At 37.6% G+C, this 26,909-nt stretch overlaps 1 protein-coding gene across 7 annotated transcripts in view; it reads right to left on the bottom strand.

Moving 5' to 3' along the window:
* The window catches only part of RGS7 (regulator of G protein signaling 7), a 266,918-nt gene that overhangs the window by 109,848 nt on the left and 130,161 nt on the right, over positions 1 to 26,909 (bottom strand). For all 7 annotated transcript variants that reach the window (XM_009933299.2, XM_075412522.1, XM_075412521.1 and 4 more), the window contains one exon: positions 678 to 728. In XM_009933299.2, the coding sequence (XP_009931601.2) occupies positions 678 to 728 (51 nt within the window). The remainder of the gene's footprint in view (positions 1 to 677; positions 729 to 26,909) is intronic.

Consider the following 26,909-nt stretch of genomic DNA (forward strand, 5'->3'; position numbering starts at 1 on the left):
AGATAATACGAACTTCCACAGAATATTTTATTTCTGCCATTCAGCATGTACTACTAGAAATCATTCCTTTCCAGAGAATTCCATATCATGTAACAAGATTCATGTAAATCAGTGAAATAAATATCAGATACACATCAAACTGCATTTGCTGCTGGCCACACAATAAACCTATGGCTTTACTTCCATGTTCCAACCCAGCTGATTATTAACTATTCTTCCTCACCGCACTGATTTTATTTACAGTTCACTTTCTGCTTAAGATGCTATAAAAGCGTCCACACTTAAGAATAGATAAGCAGCTGTTGGTAACACTACAAGACTGTATTATTTTACTTTCATTTATTTTTTACAAGTTGAAAAATTCTGTTAGGAAAACAGCACATGATTAACAAACTATTTATCATGTCACTTAAACTCATTTTCTACTAAGTAAAGCAGCTATCATTTTCATTCCTGGCTATCATCTTGTTTCCTGGTACCTGCTCCAATAAAATGGATAACCAAAATTCTCAGATTCTTAGCAAAGGTTTCTAAGGTATCATGCTGCCTGTTTTGATATTGAAATTATACTGGTCAAATGCTGCCTGGCCACCCTCACTGCAACAGAAGACAAAGTCGAGTCCAATCATTTAAAAAGAAAAACTAGAATTTTCAGATGAAAAAAAAAGAGAAATTACCTGGGTCTTCTATTGATAAGTTCTTCGTTAACCATTGAACAATGTCGGAACCTAGGAACAAAACAACAGGCATTTTTAGATCAGTAAGTTTTCTCTTCCTACTCGTCAGTTCCCTGGGCAAATTAATATTGTTCTACCATGTAAAAGAGATCTATGCTTCTGCTCAGTTGTCTAGAAAATACTAGACCACTCTATTTTTTTTTTTTCAGTTCCCTTTTTTAAGCTTTCTTTTAGCAAAGAAACATATCACTCAGATCTTTCTTTTGGCCAAGACTCATAAAATACAACAGAATGCATTAAGGGTATGGCAATAGCCTGCATTTCAAAAATTACTGCAAAATTTACGTAGAAAAACAAACACTTTATTAAGTTACATAATAATTTTTCCCCACCTTCCAAATTAGTTTACAAATGAAGCCTAGAAAATGTAAACACAACACACATTGTGACTACACAATCGACAGAGTACATGCTGCAGGTCATGCTGAAGGCTTAAAAACCTCCTTGGGACTAATACAGGGCATTATGAGCTCCTCTTAGGAGCTGCAGTTTGAGTTCAACTTTGCCTGCTGATTTTATTATCTTTAACTATCACTCCTGGCGTAGTGACTTTCAACCTATTCTGCCAGCTACCAGTAAAAGCATATTCAGTTACCTAAACGTGTACTACCAATGTTTCAAACTCCGCCTTGTGGCTAAGCTCTCGACAGAACTCATTTTTCCGCTGGTGCTAAAGCTCTTTTCTTACCACTCCAGTCTCTCTTCTTCTTCATATCCCGTCTTTTACTGCCTAGCCATTTCTTTCTCTTTAATTTCCTGTCATTATTTTAAGGTCCCAATGTTATTACTCGCCTCTTAACACCTGCAGTACCAGATTCTCTGCTGCCTTTCGCACTGCGCATCCTTCCAACGCCACCTCCTAATTCCTAAACCCCCTCTGCTCCTCTTGGCCATGCACCTCCTGTCACACTTTGCACCCTGTGTGCCAAGCCACAAGGTGAAGTCATTCTTGTTTTTCAGACTGAAAGCTACAGTTGGTCTTCACTCACGGTGAGCATGAATTACAAAACAAATTATGAAGCAGTTCTGCCCACAAAAAAACAAATGCATTGAAAATTAAGGGGAAAATATACTGCCACGCTGCGAGGGGGTTATGTGTATGTTCTCTGTGTTTCAGATGGTTGCATCACGCCTCCATTTCGGACAAGCAACATAACAGACAGACATGTCACGTAACATTTCCTTATAGAACCAATATTTATGTTGCTCATCGATTTCTCAGCAGACATAATAACCTTAAATTTAAATAGATAATAAAAAAATCTACATAATCTGCACAACTATAAAAGAAATCAAAACAATAAAATCTTGTGAATGAACAACAATACATAACATTAGATCGTGGAGAATATTTCCCCTGCCACTCCCTAAATTCAGATTTTTTCCTGTACTTCCCATAGTGCACAATTTCCTTTCGTTTTCTTAAAGCAATGAATATGATATTTTTAAAAAGCATTTCAGAGAAGAAATAAAATTTATTTCTCCTTACTTTCTTAATTTTAAAGAATCCAATTTTGTAGCTTTTATTTTATTACACTTTCTGAATAGCTTTATCATGTATTTTACAAAGCCTAGTCGATTATATCATAACTTTTCATGTCTGTATGCATTCTTAAATTGATTATGTAGCAACGAAAACTGTGGAGATTTTACAGCCATGTCTGGAGCAAACATTTTCATTACCATGTTACACATCTACATTTTGGTAGATATTAAACTTCAGTGGCACCATTTCTCATAGCATTTACATGGAATTACTCCCTAAATGAGGCAACTTACCTTTGCATGCTATCGGATGCGTACCAAATGTTTCAGACAGATATTCCTACCTCAAAATATTCCATTTTTATAAATACTATTTCCGTCCATTCTTTATACACATGGACTTTATGAGGCTGACACTGAAGGAAGAAGTCATCTACTAAGACAAAACTTCATAGATTTCAATGACACAGTTCCAAGCCTAGCTATATTTTCATGTCAGCTGACTAGGGAAGTTAGTCTGCCCCAAGTATTTTCCTAAATCCTCAAAGGTCAGAGACAAAAAGTCATTAGAAAAACAACACGGTATTTTTGAACACCGACTCTTAACTTTGGCTTCCTTCAAATCTCTTAGGTATCATATGGGAAGAAATTTTCTATTCTTTGCATCTCACCTTCAAATACTTCTTTCCTCTTTACCTCTTCTGAAAACTTTCCCATAGTGACATACCAGATTCCTCAGTCCTCAGCTCTTGGCATCCCATGTATGTATGTGGTACACACATCAGAAATTTCACCTCCATATGTTACACTGACTTCTGGCTTATTATAAATAATAGTGGGAAATGGGATTTCTTGACAAATACATCATCTGATTCTGAAAGATCATTACTGTTCTATTCACATTTTACACAGAATCACAGAATGGTAGGGTTTGGAAGGCACCTCGGTGGGTCATCTAGTCCAACCCTCCTGTCAAAGCAGGGTCACATACAGTAGGCTGCAGAGGACCTTGTCCAGGCGGGTCTTGAATATCTCCAGAGAAGGAGACTCCACAACCTCCCTGGGCAGCCTGTTCCAGGGCTTCGTCACCCTCAGAGGGAAAAGCCATTCCCTGAGTATTCTAAAGCCTGAACAGCAGTTTAAGCCAGCTATCACATTCAGACACTCTGATGGTTTCAGCCGCGTGACTTCAATGAGAAAAAGCCCAGACAAACAAATATTAACATGAACACTCTCCTTCTAGTATGAAGGCTATTCAAGTAAAACAAAGTTGCAACTAATTTGTCATGTCACAAGTGAGAAATTTATCAGCTCATAATCTTTTGGGAGATCTTGTGGCCAGCTCTAGTCCTAAAAAGAATAATAAAGGTATTACCTTGTATAGCTTGCTGTGTGTTATTTTAGCTGCTACTTTTAATGTCTAATCAACAAAATGATTTTATTCAATCATTCCTGTGCCCTTTTCTAAGGTTTATTACTTATGTAAATGTGTTTCTAAAAGCAAAACCATTACTTTAATTTCTTCTCCAAGAAAAAGAACAAGGCAGCAAAACAGGTGAATGCTTTAAAGGAAAAGAGTATTGACTTTAAGTCCTAGCTTTGAAAATCTGATGGCCAGTAAATTCATGTCATTTTTCACACACCACACTTCACATCTACCGGAATTAATGATCCAAGAATTAGGATGAAAAAGATTACAGACTTCATTATTTGTAAACAAGAACTAATACTTATAGGATAAAACATCTTTAACCTTCAAACCTGAATCTGTCTCATCACCAGGAATCTATCAGAAAGACAAGCTAGTCAGATGATATAAATTTTATGGAAGACACTACCTTGGTATTGGACTCTCCTGAAAAGGAAAAATTCAGCAATCCAAAACAGATAATGTTTGCCATGTCAAGAAAGATACTCAGTTTTTGTATACTGTTTAATGTGCCAGTCACTGGTAATGTGTGATAACAAAGCCTCAGTAATAACATCTTCAATGGAGATTCTCAGGCTAAGTTCTCCAAGTCTCCATGCCTCAGTTCCAAAAGGCAGCTAAAAGGCAAGCTGGTTACTAGCTCTGTAAGGCGCAGAACACTGAAGTTAAATTGCCAGCTGAATTTTGAAACCCCAGAAGAACCCTCAATTGTCATGCCAGTTTCTATAGCAAGTCAAACTGGACACGGCAAGGTGATCATTTGTAATAATAAACTAAAGCTAGCACAAGCAAAAAACATTCCAAAAAAGGCTTTTTTTAGACTCAGAGACTGAGAGCCAACAGTGAGATTCCTTAAATGCCAGCACCTATCCACATAAAGGCAATAAAATTCACAACATCTTACTCAAGTCCAAAAATATGACAATTTTCAACGTCTTTAAAGAAAAAGGTGAAAATATGTCTACTTTCACATACAAACAAAAAAGACTCAAGCATGTTCTTTGTAAAATATACTTGCTAAAAACTCCACAAGTGAGTAATTTTAAATGAACTGGTCCAAAAATAGCAGTTGCTGAAGCCATCACAGCATCTTGGGAAAATATTTTTGAGGAAAGTGTGTTCTCTGAACTCTGCAATGCTAATTTCCAAGTCAAAGTCATACAGGCCAGGGCAATGCTAAGGTTAGCTTTCAAGAACTAAATCCATACTTAAACAAGTCTTTACAGAGCACGTTTTTAAAAAAGTGTTCATTCTGAACCATAGAAGATATATAGATCCATTTTTTGCTACACATAGATGCAATGAGCCATGTAAGACTTGATCTAAAAACAAAAAGATATGATAGTAGTTCTGCAAAATAAAATAAAAATTCAAAATATTCTTTCTAAAAATTCAAAAACATATTTAGCTGAAGAATATTCACGTTGTAAGAAAGTATATTTAATTAAGTGGAATCACAAACCATGAGACCATTGAGAAACTTTACTCAATGATTTCTTATTTCATCAGGAGACAGGTTCAACCTTGCAAAAAAATACTCTTTTACTGCTAATATCTTGGTTTAGCAACTAAAATCTATTAGTTGTTTTCCTTGTAGACCTCAGAGTATTTACAGATGATTAAGAGAGACAGGGATGCAGGAAGCTATGTTCTGACACCAAGAGAGGGTTTTGCTGTTGACAATCCAGCAAATACTCTATCTTCACTCAAGACTATTGTCATCTGAACTCTCAAGAGCAAAATAACCATCGCAATGTTTGTCCTGCACTGCGAAAGCTGGGAAGCTGAGCTTGTTGGGTGGGTGAAAGGCAACGGCAAATCAGCCAGGAGCTCCCTCGATGGAGCCCCTTGGTCAGGTGAGTCATCTTCAGTGCTTCACCACCACCTGGTCTTGAGAACCTAGAGAATTTCATGCAGGGCAGGTCACAGTAGGGAAAACTTAATAAACATTACTCTAGAAAGTACCAGTTTCTAAATTTAAGTCAAGATTGTAATTAAATTAGCAAAGAGTACTGCATTTCCATTCTTTTTTTTTTTCATTGGGAGAATAGGGAATATTGTCATTTTGACTTCTGCCTTCAACACCATTACTTTGTCACACTACTTCATGGCGATACAACAGGAAATTAAATTTAGTTACTGATAGACACTTCAAAATCCTTGGTCATGGGTGTCTGAAAAAAATGTAATGATGTGCAATTTCATTTCTCACCACCGACTTCCATATTGGAAATACAGAAACTGAATCAGATGAGCAGGGAGATTGTAAAAGGCCAGTGGCCTATCAGGTTCTCAGTACTAGCCATTTTCTCACAGAAATTGCTCTCTAATGGCAAGTTGGACTCAGTAAGAAGGGGCTTTCACTGGTTAATAAGATAAGATGATCTGCATTCTCCGAGAAATTTTCATGGTCACAAACCATAGCATATGCTGTCACTCTGTTATATCAGCACGGATATTTTACAATTTATTTTCTTTCTGGGAGAAGCATAGCTTGTGTATGAATTCTGCATGCATACATCTGAAAGAAATCACGTACCATGTATTTCAGGGCAGAAGGGCAGAGGGAAGAAAATCAATGGCTATATTATCTTTTGATATACTTACGGAAAAACATATTTAGAATCATACAGATTATTCAGTTTATTTTTTCCCTATGTCTATTATAGGTGAGCAAAGAGAAGGTTAGCATCACTTGATAGTGCTGTCCACAGAAAGGTGAAAGACAGAAGGGTGTGGGGAATCCTCTCTGAGGCTAGGGTTGCAGCAGTGCTTGAGGGAACAAGGAGTTATTTCCCAAAAAATTTATGGCTCTAGTCAGTATTAAACTGCATTGGATTTCAGTCTAACAGAAAATATGTTCAGAGGTGCTTTGATTGCCCCATAGATGGTAAAAAGGGGAGATAAGGGAAATGACACAAAGAAGCTATGTAACTAAGTTTGGATTTATTTCATACTCGTTTAAATGCGTTCCACCTTGTATTTTTCTTTAACAGATTTAACAGTTTTTTTCTTTCTTTTCTCTATTCGATTTGATTAATGTAAGATAAATTTATAGACCTAATCTGGTATAATTTTTTACCATGAGTAGGAACAGAGCTGAAACTGTGATAACTGGAATACATTGCTGATTGCATTTACATACTTAACCTACTGACCTTTACTATTTAAATGAGTTGAGTTTTAAAAGAAAAACAAAGTGCAGTTTAATTAAGGAACTTTGAATCTCAACTTTCACACACATTTCTGCCACTTGCTTTTTAAAATTATTGATGAAAACAAATGCAGAAACTTACTCTATTGACTTACAATTGGAGGTGGACCACATGTTTGAGTCCCCTTACACCTCAAGCAAGCTTGTACCCAGCTGCAGATTTAAAAATCTCATCTGAATAATACTAACTATACAGAGAATACAACATATTTCAATGAAACCACTCAAGCACAAAAGTAATTGGTTTTCTAGTTTTAAAACTATATAACCTGCAATATAGTTCTTTTTTCAGGTGAAGATGGACACAGGAATTTGCAGAAATAAAACCCTCAAATGACTCATCCTACTGCTTTTGAGTCGGACGCTCTCATTCTACACTATAAGAAATCCTGAAAAATACTCAAGCCTAGAAGGGCAGAAAGGATCAGAATTTCTGCCTAGCATAACTCCATGAAGAACAACATATTGCTTGATATTGTTAAATGACTGAATCCCTGCTTCAGAGAGTAAAATTCACCTACTTTCATGTTGTGAAAGAGCTAACAAAGGATGTGAAAAATCTCTTCCACTCCCATGCCTACATGAAATCACCCAACAGTGCTGACCAACAAATTTCAGCAATGTACATTCTGCAGTCACACCCTGTCTCATAACCAAGCTTCAGAACAGAAATCTGATTCATAAAGACTCTAAGGGTAATTAATCATGGCTGTGTATCCGTGCCCACTCTTTATCCTAGAAGTGTGAATCCCCACAGGCCCCTGTCTTCTCCAGCAAAAGGAACTGTTGCTTCATTCTAACAACATCTATCTCTACAGCTTCTCAAAAGACATCCTCGACTTAGATCTCTTCAACAGCCACAAGTGACTGTTTTACAGACGACACTAGCTCTGCATAACTGGCAGTATACCAGTAACCACAGATGGGACCCCTGTAATCCCAAGGCTGTTATAATACGCACCAGAGTTTAGCATCTTGCTGAAGAACATGGCTTCATGCTAAACATTTGAAAGAGTGATGCTGTTTAGAAAAATTAAGTGGTATGAAAATCCAGCAGTCTTTCTATTGTAAAGGAATTTTTACGTTTTTCATCAAAATGATGTAAAGCCATCTGACCTTGTTTGACTATAATAAAACATCAGTGTTCATGTAGCATGGATAAAGAAAGGACTGGTTTGTGCATTCCCCTGACAACAAAATCTTATAACTTCTTCTATGTAAAAAGTAATTTGCGGGGGAAAGAGACAGGAAATATAAGTAGAATTCTGAACACCATAAGGTCGCCCTGAAGACATTTCATTTATGAGAAATCTTCATCACCAAATAGGAAAAAAAAAAACCACTTCATTTTTAAATACTGCATTCATACTCCCAAGCAAAACTTCTAAAGTCTGAGATGACCAAGGAGCCTAGGAGGCTTATCAGTGAGACCTACTCAATTTCCTGTCCACCAGAAATCTAAATAATGATAAAAGATTAGAAGCTAAGGGACTTTCAGTTTCCCTCACCATTACAACCCATCCTTCTTCTCCTATGAATCAATTCCTCTCTTCACCCTTCAAACACATGCAAACACATCTGGGTACTATTAAGAGAGAAATAGCCAAGAATTCAGCTGCTTGTCATGTTCTGTTTCCCTCATTACCTTTGGGAACTATTGAGCTAAATCACAGCCTCCAAATAGCTTTGGATCCACATCCAAGTGGAGAGCAAGAACCCTCCGAACACCAAGCATAACTGTGTCCATGCTCTTCCCAACACTGCTCTGTACTGTGTAAATCAACAGGCAATGAAGATGTTTGGCAATATCCCTGCCCCACCTCGTAGGTGAGTGCCTAGCCACCAGCCTAAAGAACAATTTTTTCTGTCTCTCTCAGTGATGATGTAACTTCTTTATACAAAGAATGAGAAACTCCATGTGAAAGAGAACTGTCTCTGCTGCTTGCTGATTATATTCTCTAAAGCATGAAGCAACTTCGTCCGAATTTCAGCCCAGACACAAGTGGTTTCAGGCATTTAAACCTGAGTCCCTCTTCCTCAGTCTTTCGGCATTCTGGTCGGGGCCCCTTTTAATTCCTTTTACTGGAGGTGTAATGCTTTTATTCTAAATGGTTTGGAGATAACAGGAGAAAATAAATTATATGCTACCCTGTAGGGCATCCATGTAGGGAGCTGAGCACCTGAAGTCCCAGAATCACAGAATGTTTGGGGTTGGAAGGGACCTCTGTGGGTCATCTAGTCCCCTCCCTACTGCAGTGAAAGCTGGTTTATGGAAAGTAGAAGAGCATCAGCAAGTGTGTCCTGATGCAGCACACAGCAGCGTATGAACGTGAGAGCAGCCTCTCTCAAGAAAAAACGAGAAGGAAACAGATATGGGACTCCTATCCCGAGTTTGCCTTCTGGTTCCTGAAATAGCATGTTAAAGGGCAACAGTAACACCACTGTTGCCTAACTATCTTGAATTCTCACTCTGAAAATTCATCCAAGACTACTTCAGGAAAACTGACATTTTTGAGAAACTAATTTGCTACTTACCATAAATAGTTCATGTGGCTTTCTTTTTAAGTTTACTAGATGTTTCACTCTATCTTGCTGACAACTTAGTATAGAAAACAGGTAGATTGATAAGCACAATTGTTTTGAGTTCACTGCTGAGGAAACACTGCAAAATTTCACTCATCACCTCCTAAGTCTTCTTTCTTACTGAGCAAGCAAGTTTCAGATTAACAGAACAATTTGTTGTTCGTTTCATGATGGAGGGCTCCTCAGGGGAAAGCATAACCAAAGCACAGGGTTTTTTTCCTTTATCCTATGTATTTGTATGCAATTACTGAAATGGAACTTTTTTCAGTAAGTCAGCGGTGGCTGAAATTTCTAAATGAAGGCATTTCCTAGGTCATTTGAATGGCTTTCTTCCTCTGGAGAAGTAAAAATAATAAGCTTGTGATAGGACTATACTGAAACCACATGCTAAGTATTCCAGGGGAACATGGCCAGGTGAGACCCCAAGGCTAAAGGGTTGCCTAGCAGAAATGGTGTCAGAGTGGAGACAGAGGGGAACAGACAACATTATTGCATGCAGTATTTGTAGACAAGAGCAACCACTGTAAATAACATCGTACTCCTTCTTAACTGTAGTAGGTGTTCATGTATAAATTCTGAAGTCATCGAATTTTATGATTTACATAAATCTCGATTAGTTTATACCTGCTTAAAACATAAAACCAGATTATTTACTTTTGGATTTTTTTAAGAATGCATACAAATACACATTATATCTCGCTGGAGATACTACTTATAGTGTTTCTGCAGATTTCACAATTATAACATTTTGAAAAGAAAGCCAAGCTACAAAAAATGTTCATCAAAGTAGCAGTGGCACTAACCAAAGCAATCTTATTAACTTTTCATAGCATTGTCATTACATGCTGCAGCTTCTGCTCTCTTAGTTTTTACAGAATTGCATATCACTATATCAAACGCATTCTTTCCCTCATACACATATCAGTGTGTCTGCAAGGTGCACTTGGATAATTTTGCAACACGTTAAAAACCACCTGAGAATCTCTCTGCCACAATTAATTTTCAGTTTCTTATTTTTTTTACACCAGCAGTTTGAAAATAGTGTGTAAAAACATACAGCCTCCAAGTTCAACAAAAAGGCTTTGTGAAAGATTTCACCGTGCTATTGCTTCAAGTAATTCTATATTTTTTTCATATTTCCAAATTAATATCTCTAAGCAATACGATATTTTCTTTTTGGAATGGTTTTTCTAGTTCTTGCCATACTGCCCCCCAAAGACACCCACACACAGATGGCAGTGGAAGGAAGTGAAGCAGCAATGTAATTTCTGCTAGGCACTTCACATTCACAGATGATTTTCACAGGGGAAAATCCTGAAGTCCTAATTCAAGGGTAACAGGAATAAATATATAAATGATCTATGATTTGACTTCTGATTTAGACTCCAGGAAGAAAGTCAGCCGAGACACAGCGACTTACAGTTTTGACATTTGCCCAGGAACAATGTCAACGTGCTTCCTATCTCACAAAGTGTTCCTACACAATAATAGTTAATTTATACAGCTGGTTTGAAAATCGGTTTTTCCACCGTTGCTATTTCAAAACACTCTTTCAGTGACTCATGCTCTTACTGTTCTCTATGCTCAAGACTCTGAAAACTGATGTCCAGAAAAAACCCTTTTGATCATCACAGATTTCCTGAATAACCCAAGCTATTTAATTTAGTTATTTTGACTAAAATAAATCCTTCAGAAAGATTTGGTGATGCTAAGTACAACAGCATAATGTGATGCTCTGTAGAAGGTCCTGATAAAAGTTGCAGGATTGGCTATTCAAGAACCCAGAAAGTCCCCAAGAATTTGCTCGTTAGCCAGCCGCTCTCACAGCTACAGAAACATCTCCAACCGGAAACCTTATTTCAATAAAAGAGATTCTGCAACATAGCAGTTGCATAAAATACTTATCTTCAGAGATACCACACAGCATGGGGGCATAAGCTATAACAGAAACCCTTCAAATGTGAATGTCATGACAAAGTGCCACAGAATTGCAGAATAAAAATTATTTGTTTGGCACAAGTAGTCACCTGGGTTGTTTAGTCCTTTTATTTTTTTCATGTGAGACACATAGGTCTCACTGTTCCTTGGCCTCCAGCACAGACCAGCTATTTTTTTTAGCTAGTAGCAGTAAATACAAAATCTAAGATACAAGAAAGTTTGCTGAAGCTGAGTAGAAACTTTCATCCTTAATCATAATACTCATGTGTTACACCAGAAACATCACTGACTATGATCAGAACTTCGCTCAAGGCTTCTTTTTTCTATTTGAAATATGAAATGTTTTAATATTCAATAGACCATAGAAAGTTCAAACGAATTTCTATTTTTGATTAAGCTGTGCTGGATGTTTTTGTGCTATTTCCTCCAGATCCATGATTATTTTAATACTGCTATGTCTCAGAGTTTACACTTCAAAGATCTGCTGCAGGGCTACATTTTCAAAAAGGGAAATGCAGTTATTCAAATTGTAAGTACCTATACTTTGGAGCATTAGTCTGACTGAAAATCTAATCCCATTCAGTTTTTACCAAAATATGGGATTTTCAAGACTTTATTATGCTCAGTTGCTTGGCATAATAAAAATGATTTACATCATACAGCACGGAATGAACTGTGTTAGAAATAAAACTGATCTTTGCTCCAACTCGATACTTCCCTGAAATTCAGCATACTTTTCATTTGCAGTCTTTCATTGCTATTCATAGATTATGAATTCATTTATTCTAAATGTCAATAATTGTGCTGCATGACAGTCTGAAGAGATATGACTGGGTCTGTTCTCAAAGACATAAAAATCTCGCGGTTCTTCTCATGGTAGTTCTTTACATATGCACCTCAAACACTTTTGTCACAATATTTCTGTCACAATAAAGGCAAAATCTATTAGTCTTTGAGGATAATCCCCAAGGATTCATTGAAATGTAGGTTCTGCTGACAATTGAAATTCTCTGATTTATCCATCAATGGAGATTTATCAAAAATCTAAACAGACATGAATTACAGTTTTAATATGCAATCAACAGCTCCTGGGTTTAAAATAAACTTAATCATGCCATCCATAATAAACACTGCATTTCTGTCTAAAATTGAAAATTGAAGTATGGTATATGCTTATATAAATGAGTATATATGCCAGCCATTGTATGAATTGTTCTCCCACCAACCATAGTAAGGTTAGCAAACCTTTACCTCTTGGTTTGCTCTTAGCAATAAATGTCCCTGAGGAAAGGCAGCAGCAAATGCATGAACTTGGTAAACTAAAATGTAGAGATAAGAGTAAATCAGCAGGTAAAACTTAAGAGAAAATAAATCCCTCTACGCTCATGCATTTGCTGCTGTCTTTCCTCAGGGACATTCATATGAGTTTTTGTGAGATATTAATTGCAGCCCTGTAGCTCGTATCAGCTTTTTGTCTATGATAGTTTTATAGGAATTCAAAAGCAGCCTTTCTGCTTTTACAAGTAATTTGGTACCATCTTAACCAAATGCGTTTTAGAAGCAAAGTATTTTGGTTTCCATCATTTTTGGCAATGACCATAGAGCCATCACTAATGCCTCCATTTTAGGAATGTCTCTCGGAGCCCTGACAAAGTAATGACCTTCGCAAAAACCTTCTATCTTCTCCCATCCCTGCCCTCACATTCATTATGTCCATGTTTGATACACTAATCTGCTGGCTCATGGGAAGTACTTGGAAGTTTATGTGAGAAACCAGGACAGAGTAATTTTCAGCCATTCATTATCAGATAGAAGAATAACAAAGAAGACATTATTCTGAACAATGCTGGACCACTAGCCTGTGATGTGGCCTTTGGTAGGTCACAGGGATTGTATTTATCTCTATAGTAAAGATAATAGTTCGCCATACTGTGCTGTGGATTTTGGGAGCTAGAGAACAGAGAAGCATTTTGAAAAGATCAACCTTTAGGTATTAGTGTAATAAATAATACTACATGTTCTGGAGTCTGGATTCTATTCTTCATGTTATTTTACTGTACATTTTGATGTTTTATTTCATTTGGATGAAACAGCTGAGAATGGATGGTGTCTTACTGTGAACACAGGATGGGTCTTTTGTAACTTCGACTCATGAGTACAGAACCTCTTTGTGAGGATGAGGCTGTAGCTTATTATTTTCTTCCTTTTTCACGAGATGCAGAGAAAAATTAAGTTCATACTGTTGCCTAGGAGTATGCAGTGACGTGAATACTACTTTTAGCACCTGTTGTGTCTTTGCTGTTTACATTGTTAGAATAAGAATAAATAGTAGCAAGATGTAAAAAACTCCTCTGTAAGGGAACACATATAAACAACCATTCATGCACCCATCCAAACCAGTTCTGCCGCTCTTCTTCCCAGCCTCTGTACACAACAATTTATTTGTATTTTGGCCTCTCCATGTAATATTTTAAGACCTGTACATATTTTATGTAAAATTGTTGACGGCCACCATTTCTTCCTTAACAACCGACTGCAGACTCAGGAACGGATGGTATACCTTCTCTTGGGAAAATAAAGGCAGGATTAGTAAAGAAATGCAAAGCAAATAGGTAGCCAGCACCAGAACTGCTGTTTACTAGTGGAAGATGAAAGCAGACACAACTCCTGTGTTGAGGCCCTGGAGAGAATAAAGATTCTGTCAGTCAGGTAAGGAGTTGTGCTGTCTAAATGCAATATAGTCCCAAGGTCGGGAGGGAGGGGGCAAGCAGAGGTGTGGGAAAAACGTATTCTTGCTGAATCTTCTTACATTCTGAAAAGAGCTAAAATGAAATAGCCAACAGATTAAAAAATAAAGCTAGCAGCTTTCTACTGCACTAGGAAATAAAAGACAACAAAACCCCCAAATTTAAAACTTTAAAGTATTTTTCCAGGAAATAATTATACCCTGTTCAATCTGGCAACAGCGATTAGCACCATTCTCCTGGTACCCTGATAGCAGATTAGAAATTGATGGACAGCAGCAAAGGGTACTTGTGCCTGAACTGGAAAATAGCCTGATGATGGCAGTAGGCACATCACTTCCCATGGCTTGATAGTCTTGGAAGGGAACCACTCTCCTCTCCAAAATACAGAGGAGAAGGAGTAATAGTAATATGACTGGTAAGAGTTTTTCTTGATGCAAAAGAGGATGGATATAGGTCACCTCGAAGGGATGACTTAAGTAGATTATCCCCTTTCAATTTCTGCTTCACTTTGCATGAGGCAGGTCTATACTTAGAAATTAAGTATACACTAGGCTGTTTTAGTCCTCCTTTCTGTTATGCTAATTCTATTTCACTTTGCATAGAAATGAGCTTCTGTCAAATACCAATAGACAAAAAATGTCTGCCATAGCACTGTTTTCAAAAAATAATGTCCAGCAAATGGGAATACAGGCTCCCACTTACACATAACCTCCTTTGTTTCCTCATACCTGCCATGCTGCTGCCTTTACCCCTCCCAAAGTGGCATTGCTGATCCCTTCCACAGGCTCATTGGAGCACACTGCTGTGGATGGCGTGGCATTCACAGCAACAATTTGCAATGATAAGAACCCTCCTCTGTAAGGTTTCCGGACTAGCAAATGCTTCTACTCATCTGCTTTGCGTCTCTTGAGAGCTCGCCAGCCTCTAGCAGCAGGCCCACCCTCAGCCGGCCTGACCCTGTTTGCACGGTGTGGTTTCCCGCGCTGTCTGGCACCAGGAAATACGGCAGTTTAAGGTCCAGCGTTTCTTCCATATACTCGCAGGAGAGCAGTATCTCAGAAGAGAAGGATCTTTTTTGCTAGCCACGTTAACGGCTAGTAAAACATGCAAACGAGAGATGACCAGTCAGTTTGTCATGCAGCACACAAACACAGCAGCAATTCAAATGAGCCAGGAAGAGTCAGAAGACTGCTCATCTGAAAATCACTAGCTCTCGTCTTTTATTGACTTTGCAAACAGTATGTCTTTGACCATTGCTATTTCCGAAACACAGACATTCCACGGTTTAAAGTAATTGCTGTTGGAATGTATGTATATGCTACTGATATTCTTTCAGAGAAAGTGATTGTTTATTAATTTAGGTGAGTATATTAAAAAAGGTCTATAGAGTCAACTTCAAAACTTTGATTTCCATATTTCTTAATAATAGCAATGAGGCTTCCATCCCAAGTTACACTTCTAGAAATGACGTCACTCAAGAAAAAAAGCAACAAGATTCTACCACTGACAGTACACCTTTAAATTTCAGTAATTTTTCCTTATGGCATGTTTAAAATCACCATCTAGCTTGCCTTATGAGAGATGTACTTGCTAGCTAGTATTTTCCTTTAGCAAGTGAGACAACTTCTTTATCAAACAAGAACATGTGTGCACTGAGAAAATAGAGGAAAATTACAGCTCTGAGCACAGGTTCTTAAGATGAAGCACCCACAAGTAACTCTTGCTACATATAAAGCAAATACATACATGTAACCCTTTAGTGCTGCCTAAACTTGCTGTACTCTAATCTTAGTCAAGATGATGATCATCAAGTCAAGCGTACCAGGGAAGGCAGAAGATCTGGCACAGGCAGAAGCTGCTCTGCAGTTTGGTGTTTCGGAGATCATTCCGCAATCTTAGTATGGAAGCATCTTATACTAATTGCTAATCAAACACATTGGAACAGCAAGTCCCTCTGCTAAGGACCCTACAACAAGCATTTCTGATGTGACAATTTAAGTGGATAATGAAGATTCTCTCTGTCAAGCATATTCTGTGGTTGCTCAGTATAGACTTCTCTGTTATTCTCTGAGCTTCCCCAGCCAAAAGTGCATCCTCAAAAGGATCCTTCACAAATCACAGCAGAACTCATTAGACACCAAAGTTTCTACCCTGCAGCAAATTCTGAGGCTCTCAAACTTCATTTTGTTGTGAAGTGGAACCCCAACACCAAACATCAAACCTTTGCATAAACTGAAAAATTCCAAAATATTCTCATTTAATGCTATCAAAATGTTTAATTCAACAGGGGCAAAGTCTTTTTTTAGTATAAAGCAAACAGAATGTTTAATCTTCATCTTTCTGATTCATAAGACAGCTTCTAACAGAAGTATAATAACAAAACAATAGAATCAAAATGCAGTATTTCAGTACTTCCAGATAACAACAACGTCAAAAAAACTCTCATGAAACTGTGTGGCTGTGAAAACATTTCCCAGCAGAAAACTGATTTCTCACATAAGTCATCAGAAAGGCTCTTAATGGATAATTCTTCTAAATTAAGCAGATGTAGAAGGCTTGAACAAAAATAAGATGTGTGTGCTTCAGTATGCTCTGATGGTCTCATCTCTTTGACAAGAGCAGAGGACAGTGCCATAGGATCTGCTACAGGGAGCACTCAGGGAAACTCAATTGATTGTTTTAAACATAAGAGACAAAATAACAACAGAATAAAGGGGAATCTCATCTGACTTTTTCTCTTAAGATGTTACCTTGTCAATAATTAACTCTATCAGAACGAGTCAAAATTTGTATTCCGCTGTGCATCTTTAATAACATGCTGCTGCCATTTTAACCTAAACTAAATTCAAAGATACTCTTATTGTGCAGGATAAACACTGCAATCATAGCAGTGTTAGCTCTGCTTAGCTCATATCATGCCTCTCTACCGATGATGAGTCATCTCTCCTCCTACCATGTAGTAAAGAAAACGGATGAGCCTTGAAAAGCTAACACTTTATGCAATTTTATATAGCAAATACCATGTGGAAAATATATTTATAAAATCACAACTCCTGTAACTAACTAATGTATCAGTTTCCAGACAGCGAGTTATGTACAGTGGGGATGAAAACATTTGGGAACACTCTAGAAGATCTAAAATATATTCTCTTTGAAAATAAGAGTAAGATTTAACTTAGTATTTTGCCAGTTTTGACTCATGTCCTCTTAAGCTTCAATTTCAGGTATGTTTTTCATTCCAGTGCTATGCTTAAAAGTAATTTCTATTCATTGACCGTGAAATCAAAGGGAATATAAAATCAATATCTGTCTTAGTTGCAATGGGAAAATCCAAAGTAACTCCACTATGGTCTTTAAAAATGCTTTAAATATTTTGAAACCACACAGTTTCAGGAAGCAGTTGACCAAAACACTGAAATATGTCTCATAGTCTTCTCAACTATGACATATGCTGAGACTCACAGCAAACAAACTGTGATTCAAAGTTGCTTAAGAAACTTCAAGCCTATATCTTTTATCATGCAAAACTGAACTGAAGCCATAACCATCTACAGGTATTTTACTTCAAAGTACTTCACTGTATAGTACTGTACTTTTTTATCCTCAGTTGCATCTTTGCTACCCCTGACAGGTGAAATGAATATACAAAAACAAAGCTCCAACTCTTCCTATTGCTCAGAAAGATGCTCTGAATGCTCTCAAGCAGGACGGGTCTCTGGACCATTGGACAGTGAGTGCCCTAGATGCTGGCTAGGTGACTGTGCTGAAAACAAGGCAAAACGAAAGAAAATCTGGTGTGTAGACATAAGCAGGACAACAGGCTATTGAAGGACACGCTATGTGAAGGATCTGCTGTTGTATTGGTTTTGACTGATGCGGTCACCTGCTCCAAGCTTGGTTACCTATATTTGGCAGAAGGGATATGATTTGTCAGAAGAATGATCACTGATCAAAACAGCCTTTCAGCAATGGAAACAGACAATGATACTCACGTTGTCGCAGGAGATGCACTGTTTAAAGAGAGTGTATCTCCTAAAGTTATAAAACTTACAAAGTGCTCAACAAAGAATTACATGAAATAATTTATTTGATTTACAACTTGCACAACAGTGTGTGAAAGAACTTTAACAACATTAACTCCCCTTGTACTACCCTGATGAAGTCATGGTTCACTGCATAGCTATGGGAGTGGTGAATGGAGAGGCCAAACAGATAGCCTGCTGCCACAAAGAGAGACTGGCCAAGTCAATGATGAAAATCCGAGAGACTTAATTCCAAGGCCCACTTATGAGCCCTAGGTTACGCTAATACGCCTTAGACTACACTAGAAAGACTGAAGGTGCTTTTCTTTTTCTTTTTTTCCCCTTTTCTGTGTACTTACAAGAGGAGTACCATATTCAAAATACTATGTAAATGTAATTTAAGAATGACAGGAAAATTTTCATGCCACTTCAAATGGGCAAGATTTAATCTTAATAACTTACTGACTTTCAGAGTGCTGAACTAGCTACTGCAAGTACTTCTTTAATAACGAATCAGCCTCAGTCTATTTATTTATAAAAGCCATGCAAGATACAGGAAACGTAAAGATAAAGGTCAGTGTTTAACATTCCGAATTCAGGCAGGGCTTCCAAGCACATCAGGCTGCTTCTTGATTCTATTTCATAAGAAAACTCCTCATATCGTTTGCATTCGTGGCTGAGCATAAGATAAATGGGTTTGGTGCACTTTTTATTAATCTTAGCTTTCTATTTGGTTTTAATCCACCACATTTTATCCTATGTGTTCCTTACAGGAAAGGGATTTTCAGACACTTTTTAGGCTGCCTTACTCTCAAATAGTAGCTTAAAAGAGGTTGCAAATAAATTTGTCCATTTGCGCTAGAAAACAATAAGCAATGATATTTGTCATTACAGCCTATGATATCTTTTTCTGCTGACTGCTGTTATCTGCTAGGGCAATTTAAAAGACTTTTTTCTTAAATATCATTTACCTACCCTATTAGAATTAACATGCATTGCAAATTAATGTACATTCATATTGTATAGCACTCATTTAAAGTTCTGCTCTCCTATAATTAATTTTTTTCTCACAAATGTAGTAGTGTGTTGTTAATAGGTGCTGTCTTCAACACTTCAGCTAACGACTGCTTGTAGCTGCCTCATGTAGATAATTCTTTATTCTTTTCTCTGTGCAAGTTGCCATTTTATCAGCTACAAGAAGACTGTCCACATGTTTTGGTATTGCAAGATAGCACCCTTCCTAGGTAACAATGTCCTTGAGCTATAGATTATCTCACACTAACACATCTTTTCTTGTGTCTTCCTGCTCCTTGAGCTATAGATTATCTCACACTAACACATCTTTTCTTGTGTCTTCCTGCTTAATTCTATCACTCTTTTTAACATGTACATTCCTGGGTTTGTTTCTTAAGGCAGCATTTTGAGCAGTAATGTTTGACTTGTTTTGATTCAAAACAGAGCCTGTGTTGATGAAATAGAACTGACTAGTCTGTGTGCACTAGTCCTCATTTTCTATACTCATTTTTAAATATGCTGATGTCAAACACTGTCCCAGTCCATAAAATTTTGATTCTACTTTGTGCAAAAGTTACCGTCATTACACTGTTTTACCAGGTTTTTCATTTTGTTGTGTTACTTAAGCAGGTGAGGCGGAATTATAAACTGAACACTTGAGCAATGAAAAGAGCTTAACTTCAGACTTTGTCTCTCTTTTTGTTGTGCTATAACCATATATTACCCTAAGTATATGCCAGATACAAAGGTCACGAGAAAAATACAGCATGTATATAACACTGATCATGCTTTCCTTGTACTTTAATTCCTACCACATCCTTTACATTTTTCGAAGTAGTAAATACACTCAGTCTGCTGTATCACACAGAAACTGGTTTGCAAAAAAAAGGCTTATTTTGCAGTTACGTATGGCCATTAAAGGACAATTTGCGCCATTCGATACTAGGCTTGACACAGTTAATAAACACCTTCAACTGGAAACTGTAGAGAAGAACTTTGCAGATAAAGAGAAAAAAACCTTTCAAAACCCAGGGCGAAACCCCAGATCCGAGTGGGTGCACCCACATTTTGTTAGATTCCAGACACAATTAACAAAGCCTCTAACACAGCCACAGAGGGAGTCTGTCTTTGGTATGAGGGCACACAGTGTCATGCTGGACGAGAGTACTTTGGGGATCCCAAGCTCTGCACCTCAGGAGGTGGCAGCTCCACTGAGTGCCCACTTGCAGGCCCCCAGCTCCCAGCAGTGGCAGCAGAAGGCGCAGGACTCCCATCTCCTCCAGCACAGCAGTAGCACAGGGCCTGACCCCGTGACAGGGCTAGGTGGCTTTTTTCTTGGTTTTCTCTGACCTTGCTGGGCACTGTCCCATTTGTAGTCAATTAATAGTTTCAGAGTGTTTATTCATGATCATGAAAACTAGATGTGTCTTTAATAGCTGCTGACACACATATTTAACATATTAGTGCTGAGATATATATTTAGTGCAGCAATTTAGTTAGATTCTGAGTAAAGAAAGATTTAGTTAAATCTGTATGGCTTTTACTAAAATTTTTCTTCCTGTAAAAGGTATTTAAATGTTTTTTGTGTATACAAATCTTTCAAATGAATCTGTTTCTTCTATTAGAATTATAACTGCAGTGTTTATTTCACAGGAGAAAAATCGAGTATTGGAAATAGTAATGCCCAGTGAAAAAAAAGCACTTCTGATATAAGGCAGAATTTGTTTTTTAAGATTTCTCTTCCAAGTCAATACTAATCACAGATGAAAAACATATTTTATTGTCAGTGAGAACTTTTTCATTCCCAAAATAATAGAAAAGATAGTTTCAACAAGGTTTCCAATACTGATCCAAATCTTTATTAGATATGAGACACAGGGCTGTAATCTCCTTTTTATTTGACAGATATGTTAATTTGAGAAGAGTTTCAGCTGACTGAGGACATCTACTGAAACTATTATAACTAATATATTCCATTTTACTTTTTGCTACATATTCTGCATGTTTATATGCTTGCTGTAGTTAATGCAAAACTTAAGAACTCTTGCTTGTGATCTGTGCAGTCTCTGTTTTTCTTTCTGTTTGCTATTTTTTTGTAAATTAAATGTACTGTTTGGATAGCTCATTACAAAAAACAGCATTTAGATTCAGTGATTTCCTTGCTAAACTGCAAATGACATTTCAATTTTTAAAACAAATCATTATCTGTATCTGTACCTGGTGTCTTGTACAGAAGATTGTAAATTACCATTCATTAACTGATATTTTAATTACTCCTCTTATTCCTAGCCTTCTACATCTCTCAATACATCTACCTGCACATCAGGAGTCAGTTTTGAGTACAGATAATACAGATAGTTTCTATCTTGGCTTGACTAGTAATAAACCAGGCATAGAGACTCAGCAAATACTGATGTCTAAGTTTGATGGTGTGGACTGAATAGCCAGGCTTTAGAGGTGTGCCAGAAGTACAGTCCACAAACACTGAATTATAGATTTTACCTCATCTTTTTTAACAAAGGATACAAGAATATTTGACACAAAACCCTTAAACTGGGGGCCACTTCCCTGAAGAACAATTACAATTTGATTTAAAATCGATGCATTATATACAGGACTAAACTGCTATTTCACCCTCTCACTTCATTATATATTTTGCTTTCTGTTCTGCTTTAAAAAAATAAAATTGGAATGAAATTTCCATTTTCAAACTTCTCAGCTATCAAGCCATGACTTTTCAGCTGAAATTAATTAGAGTATTACATTTTAAAACACAAGTATGAATGTAAATGGATAACAGTGTGCATGTGTTGGATTCTCTTCCAAAGCAATTTAAGGTGATCGGTCATTCTTAGAAGATTACCACAGACAATGACAATGTCTAGACACAGACCTTGTCCTGGAGAGCCATAACTCAGATAGCCAAATCTTGAGCACTGAAGCCCTTCAAAACTCACATCACTGAGAAATTAATACATACTTTCCCTACAAAATTCTGCTTCTTCCACAAGAAGGCATCACTCATTCCACGTTAATAATTTATGTTCTTTGAGGAAGGCTTTTCCTATTTTCTGATCCCTAAATGAATAATTACTGTTCCCAACAGTAATATAAACAGATACTGTTTCCAAAAACTTGCAATGCCTTTGAACAAAAAGTGAATATCTTCAAGCAGTTTGTAGCCTTTAAACTAGTAGTGCCTGGTAATGCTTTTCCTTCTCTCCTCAAAAAGTTTTAACTCTACCTTCCACCTTCCCAACTGGCTTCCAATTCAGGAGTCCATTGCGATTCTTCCCTGTAACTGAGAGCTCACAAGTCCCTTTCCCTTCTAAAATGTAGGTGGTCCTCTGTTTCTCATTTGGGACTTTCCAGTTAGCACGCTAGTTTAAATTTATTGCTCTATCAACTCATCTTGGCTCTACTAAAATACATTTTCAAAAGGAATTTGATGTTCACTTTATTCTCAGTTTTAGGATTTCTCTAAAAATGGCATATCTCAAGCCTGCTACAACAGCATGTGTTTCATAGCTTGTCAACTGCTCTATAAGGTTTTCTTCTGCCTAATATATAATTCCACTTCAATATAGCTGTCTCTGTATAAAGTTGTTCAGATACTTTTTCAATTTACTTCTATTTTACATGCCATCATTAATGATTAGAAATAACAGGCTTAAACATCATCAGAAAAGTGCAGTTATATCAGACTAAATCCGAAACCAATTAGGCAACTGGTTGGATTAAACATGGCACATCATTTCTCAGAGTAAAAGGAGGAGAGTTTTGCTAATTCAGACTAATTTAAAGAACTCATTTAATCCATTGCAGAGGTAATTTATAAGCAGTGTCCTAAATCTCAGCTAGGTCACATGAAATTAAACAATATGTTAGACCAGCCAGTTCATGCACACACTACCTTTGTGCTGGTCTGACAGAGCTCGCCACAACCACTGCTGAATAGCACCTGCTCAGCAGTTCTACAGCATACCACTGCTGGCTGAAGCTGTGTTCCCTGCCCTTTGCATGGCTGCCCAAAGGAGAAAAGAGCTATGACCAAAACACAGAGAAAGATGGACATCCCACTTGGTCTGTCTTTAAACATGAAGAAATGTATTTTTAAGACCTAGAGGAAAAAAAAGTGAGACAAGCCGCATTCTATTTACATTGAGCAACTGTCCTTGAAGAGTGAATTGCTACTATAACCAATTTTCCACACATTTTCTAGAACAATAGACTCAATTGCCAGCCTTTAAATGGTCCAGAGTTTGGGACATCATGCCTGTCAGAAGCTTGTATGTAAGCATGACACTAAAATCAAGATTAGCCTCCTAAATCCTGCTTGAACAACTTTATGTTCTTTGTAACACAACCATATTTTCTATCTATTTCCAGTCCAGAGCAACCAGTCCACAGCACAAGCAGAGCAGCTGAGGTCCACCTGAAAATGCTGACCATTGCAACTATGTCTTTATGGATTGTCATTTTAGAACTCATGATAAATTTTTTAGATGGTGTGTTGGCCATCTGAAACTATGTAGGTAACTTGCAAGGCCTAACTATTTCTTTAAAACTGTGTTTGACCCCAGGCACAAAACCAAACGAGATGAGTCACTCCACCTCCACCTTTCAGTAAGACAGAATTCTGATTTCTTCTATTGAATAAATGACTTTATAAGTATGAAAGGACTTGATAAAATTGTTTAAAAACACCCACTTCTAGAATTCAGATAGTATGAACACAAAAATACTACTACTCAGAAAATAAGTGAGTGGAGGACCAAGAAGTTTTTATCTCTGAAGAGTATGGAAGCAAGGAGAGTTCAGCTTGAAACAATAACTGATGAGAGCAATTGTAAATATCAGGAGGGGATAAAGAGATGGGAAGAAAAGCAGAAGGTGGAATACATGTAAACAAACCATTAACAGGCAGGTTTGGCCCAGTGTCTTTTCTCTATCCATAAAATATTCCCTGTTCTAGAAATAAAGTAGTCCAGGCAACAACTGAGCCTTTTACTATATACTTGCTTTGTTTGAGATCTGCAAGCCTTTCCTCCCATAACGAAGTCCAAAACTTACAAGATAGTCTTGACAAACAGGTAAACAATCTACAGAGATCTACAAAGTATTTCCACGTTTTAGCTATCTAGGAGCTCACTGTAAAAGCTTAAAGGGCAAAAAGTTTGTTCTGGTTTTGACTGGGATAGAGTTAATTTTCTTTGCAGTAGCTGCTCTGTTTTGGATTTAGCATGAGAGGAATGTTGATAACACTGATGTTTTTAGCTGTTGCTAAGAAATCAAGGATGTTTTCCAGTCTCCCATGTTCAGCTAATGAGCAGGGGTGCAGGAGCTGGGAGGGAGCTCATCCAGGCAGCTGGCCCATGGAAATATTCCACAGCATAGGCATCATGCTCGGTCTATAAATGGGGGTTGGCCGGGGTCAGAAACTCTTTTTCTAGGATTTCAACCTTTTTACCATGAGTTCACCCCTTTTCTGTGAGTTTGGCAAGTTCCACGAAATCCACAAGTTCCGTGAAATCCACGAGCTCTGGCAAACCCGCAGGTTCCACGATCGCTGCTTGGGGACTGGCTGCGCAATCGATCCTCGTGCGGTGAGAAAAATTGTGTTGTGTATAGCTTGCTTTGCATATTTATCATTGTTATTATTATTATTATTATTCCTTTCATTGTTGTCTTACTAAATTGTCTTCATCTCAACCCATAAGTTTTACTTTTTGCCCGTTCTCCTCCCCATCCCGCTGGGGTGCGGCAGGAGCAAGCGAGCGCCTGCACGGTCCTAGTTGCTGGCTGCCGGGTCAAACCATGACCGTTCTGGCATCAGACAATCACATGCGGTGCTGATATGCATGAGAGCCCCACATGCACATACTAATTTGGTATTTGGCTCTGAAGCGAAAGAAAAGTACATCCTAATCATTGACCACTTTCTCAATATTTTCCACAAACCTGTTACATATTCAGAACCCGAGTTAGAAAGCTGTGCTGCAGTTATAAGTGGCAAACTCCCATGCAATTTGTGACAATTTAATACATGAAAGGAATATTTGTACGCATTGATGGCTAAATTGAGATCCAAACAGATATATTGAAATACCTGAAATGCATATACATTACTGGTGTATGTATATCAAAACCACATATATAGCTGTTGTAGTACAAAAGGTTATGGACTCTTCTGCAGGTCAGTAAAAAAATACATACTATTTTAAGAACTGCATTTTTATTTTCAAAGCACTTTGTCAAAATCCTTCAGTAGGTACATATTTCAGGAAGGGCTGAGGTGGTTGAATAGTCTGCTGCAAATACCCCATGTCTGGTGTTTTCCATATGATATAATGGAACCAAAGTCTCAGCAACAACTCAAACCCTTCACAGACATTACATTATTCTAACAGTGAAACACTCATCAAACACCCATCAGTCCCACTTACCTGCTTCTACACTCAAGCACTACCAGGCCTTATAACAAAAAATACTGTCCCACACAATGTGTGTATGGGGAGGTTAATTTCCTTTTTTATTTTTTTTAATATGCTCAATGCTTTGCAATTAGTTTGACTCCACTACCCAAGTCTTGGCAATGTCTATGTCCTCCTTCCTGACAACAAGGGAGGACCTTGTAAGTTATTTGTTTGTGCCACCTGCCTGGATTCCTGTAGAGTCCTGCGTTTTTGCTCTGTTCCACAGACACCAAACTCACCAGCCTGCACCTTCTGACTTCCCAGTACCTGCTGCAACAGCTCTGCCACTTTCCTACTGTGGTCTACACCCTTGCTCTGTAGTGCAGGGAAGCAGCATGTGATCCAGTGATCTGCCCTAACAGGGGAAAGAGGTAAATCAAGAGTATCCCCACCGAGATCTTCCATCCCTACGGCAAAAAGAGATGAATGCTGTGTGGGAAGCAAAATGGCAAGGCGCACGGCAGGAGCACTGGGCTTTGTGCCTTCAAAGCTACCAACATCCTCTGGCCTCGGGGACTGCTGAGTCTGTGGGGCTGGGATCATGGAAAACAGAGTAACTCCTGCCAGCTTACATGCTTGTTTTGTAACATCAAAGCTCATTCTCCAACTGCAAAAACTAGAAAGCAGATTTTTAAACAAGAAACTCAATTTCTGACCTTTATGGTGAACCTCAGAAGCATCCTATAATAGGCTCTGCCAAATGAGTGAGGTGATGTAACACGAATCACACATTTGAGCGCTCTTATTTCCTATTAACAAATTGTTCTTGATCCTGTGATTCCATTTAAAATTATTTTGATAATTTGTGAAAATGAGTTAGTATCTATGGTCCATTTATTTGCATAGTGATAGATGGTCAGTCACAGTAGGCTGCATGGAACTTCCTCTGTGGGTGACTTTCTAATTTAATGTATCTCACTTTTTGTCAGGAACGCAGCTGGCAGGAAATCGTATTTTAAAAAGTCCTGAAGAAGTTCCATGTCAAAGGGGTTGCCTTTTTGGAAAATGTTTGTTGCAGCTAAATTTTTTTAAAGGTTTCTCATTTTCAATGTTTTCCAAAAAGAAACTTTCCATTTTATCATTCTGCCATTGAATTCTTGTTTTTAAAGTTTTTTACAATTGAAACCTGACAGTTTTGGTTCATAGAAAGCTGAGAATTTAGCTTCTTGTCCTAAGTCAAGAGGGAAATGTTTTTAGCACTTCAAAATCTTGTGGTATGGGATATCTTTCCAGCTCTAGAAAAAGCAAGAATCCTTAATAAATT

The sequence above is a fragment of the Opisthocomus hoazin genome, chromosome 2, assembly GCF_030867145.1.
Source record: "Opisthocomus hoazin isolate bOpiHoa1 chromosome 2, bOpiHoa1.hap1, whole genome shotgun sequence".
NCBI lineage: Eukaryota > Metazoa > Chordata > Aves > Opisthocomiformes > Opisthocomidae > Opisthocomus > Opisthocomus hoazin.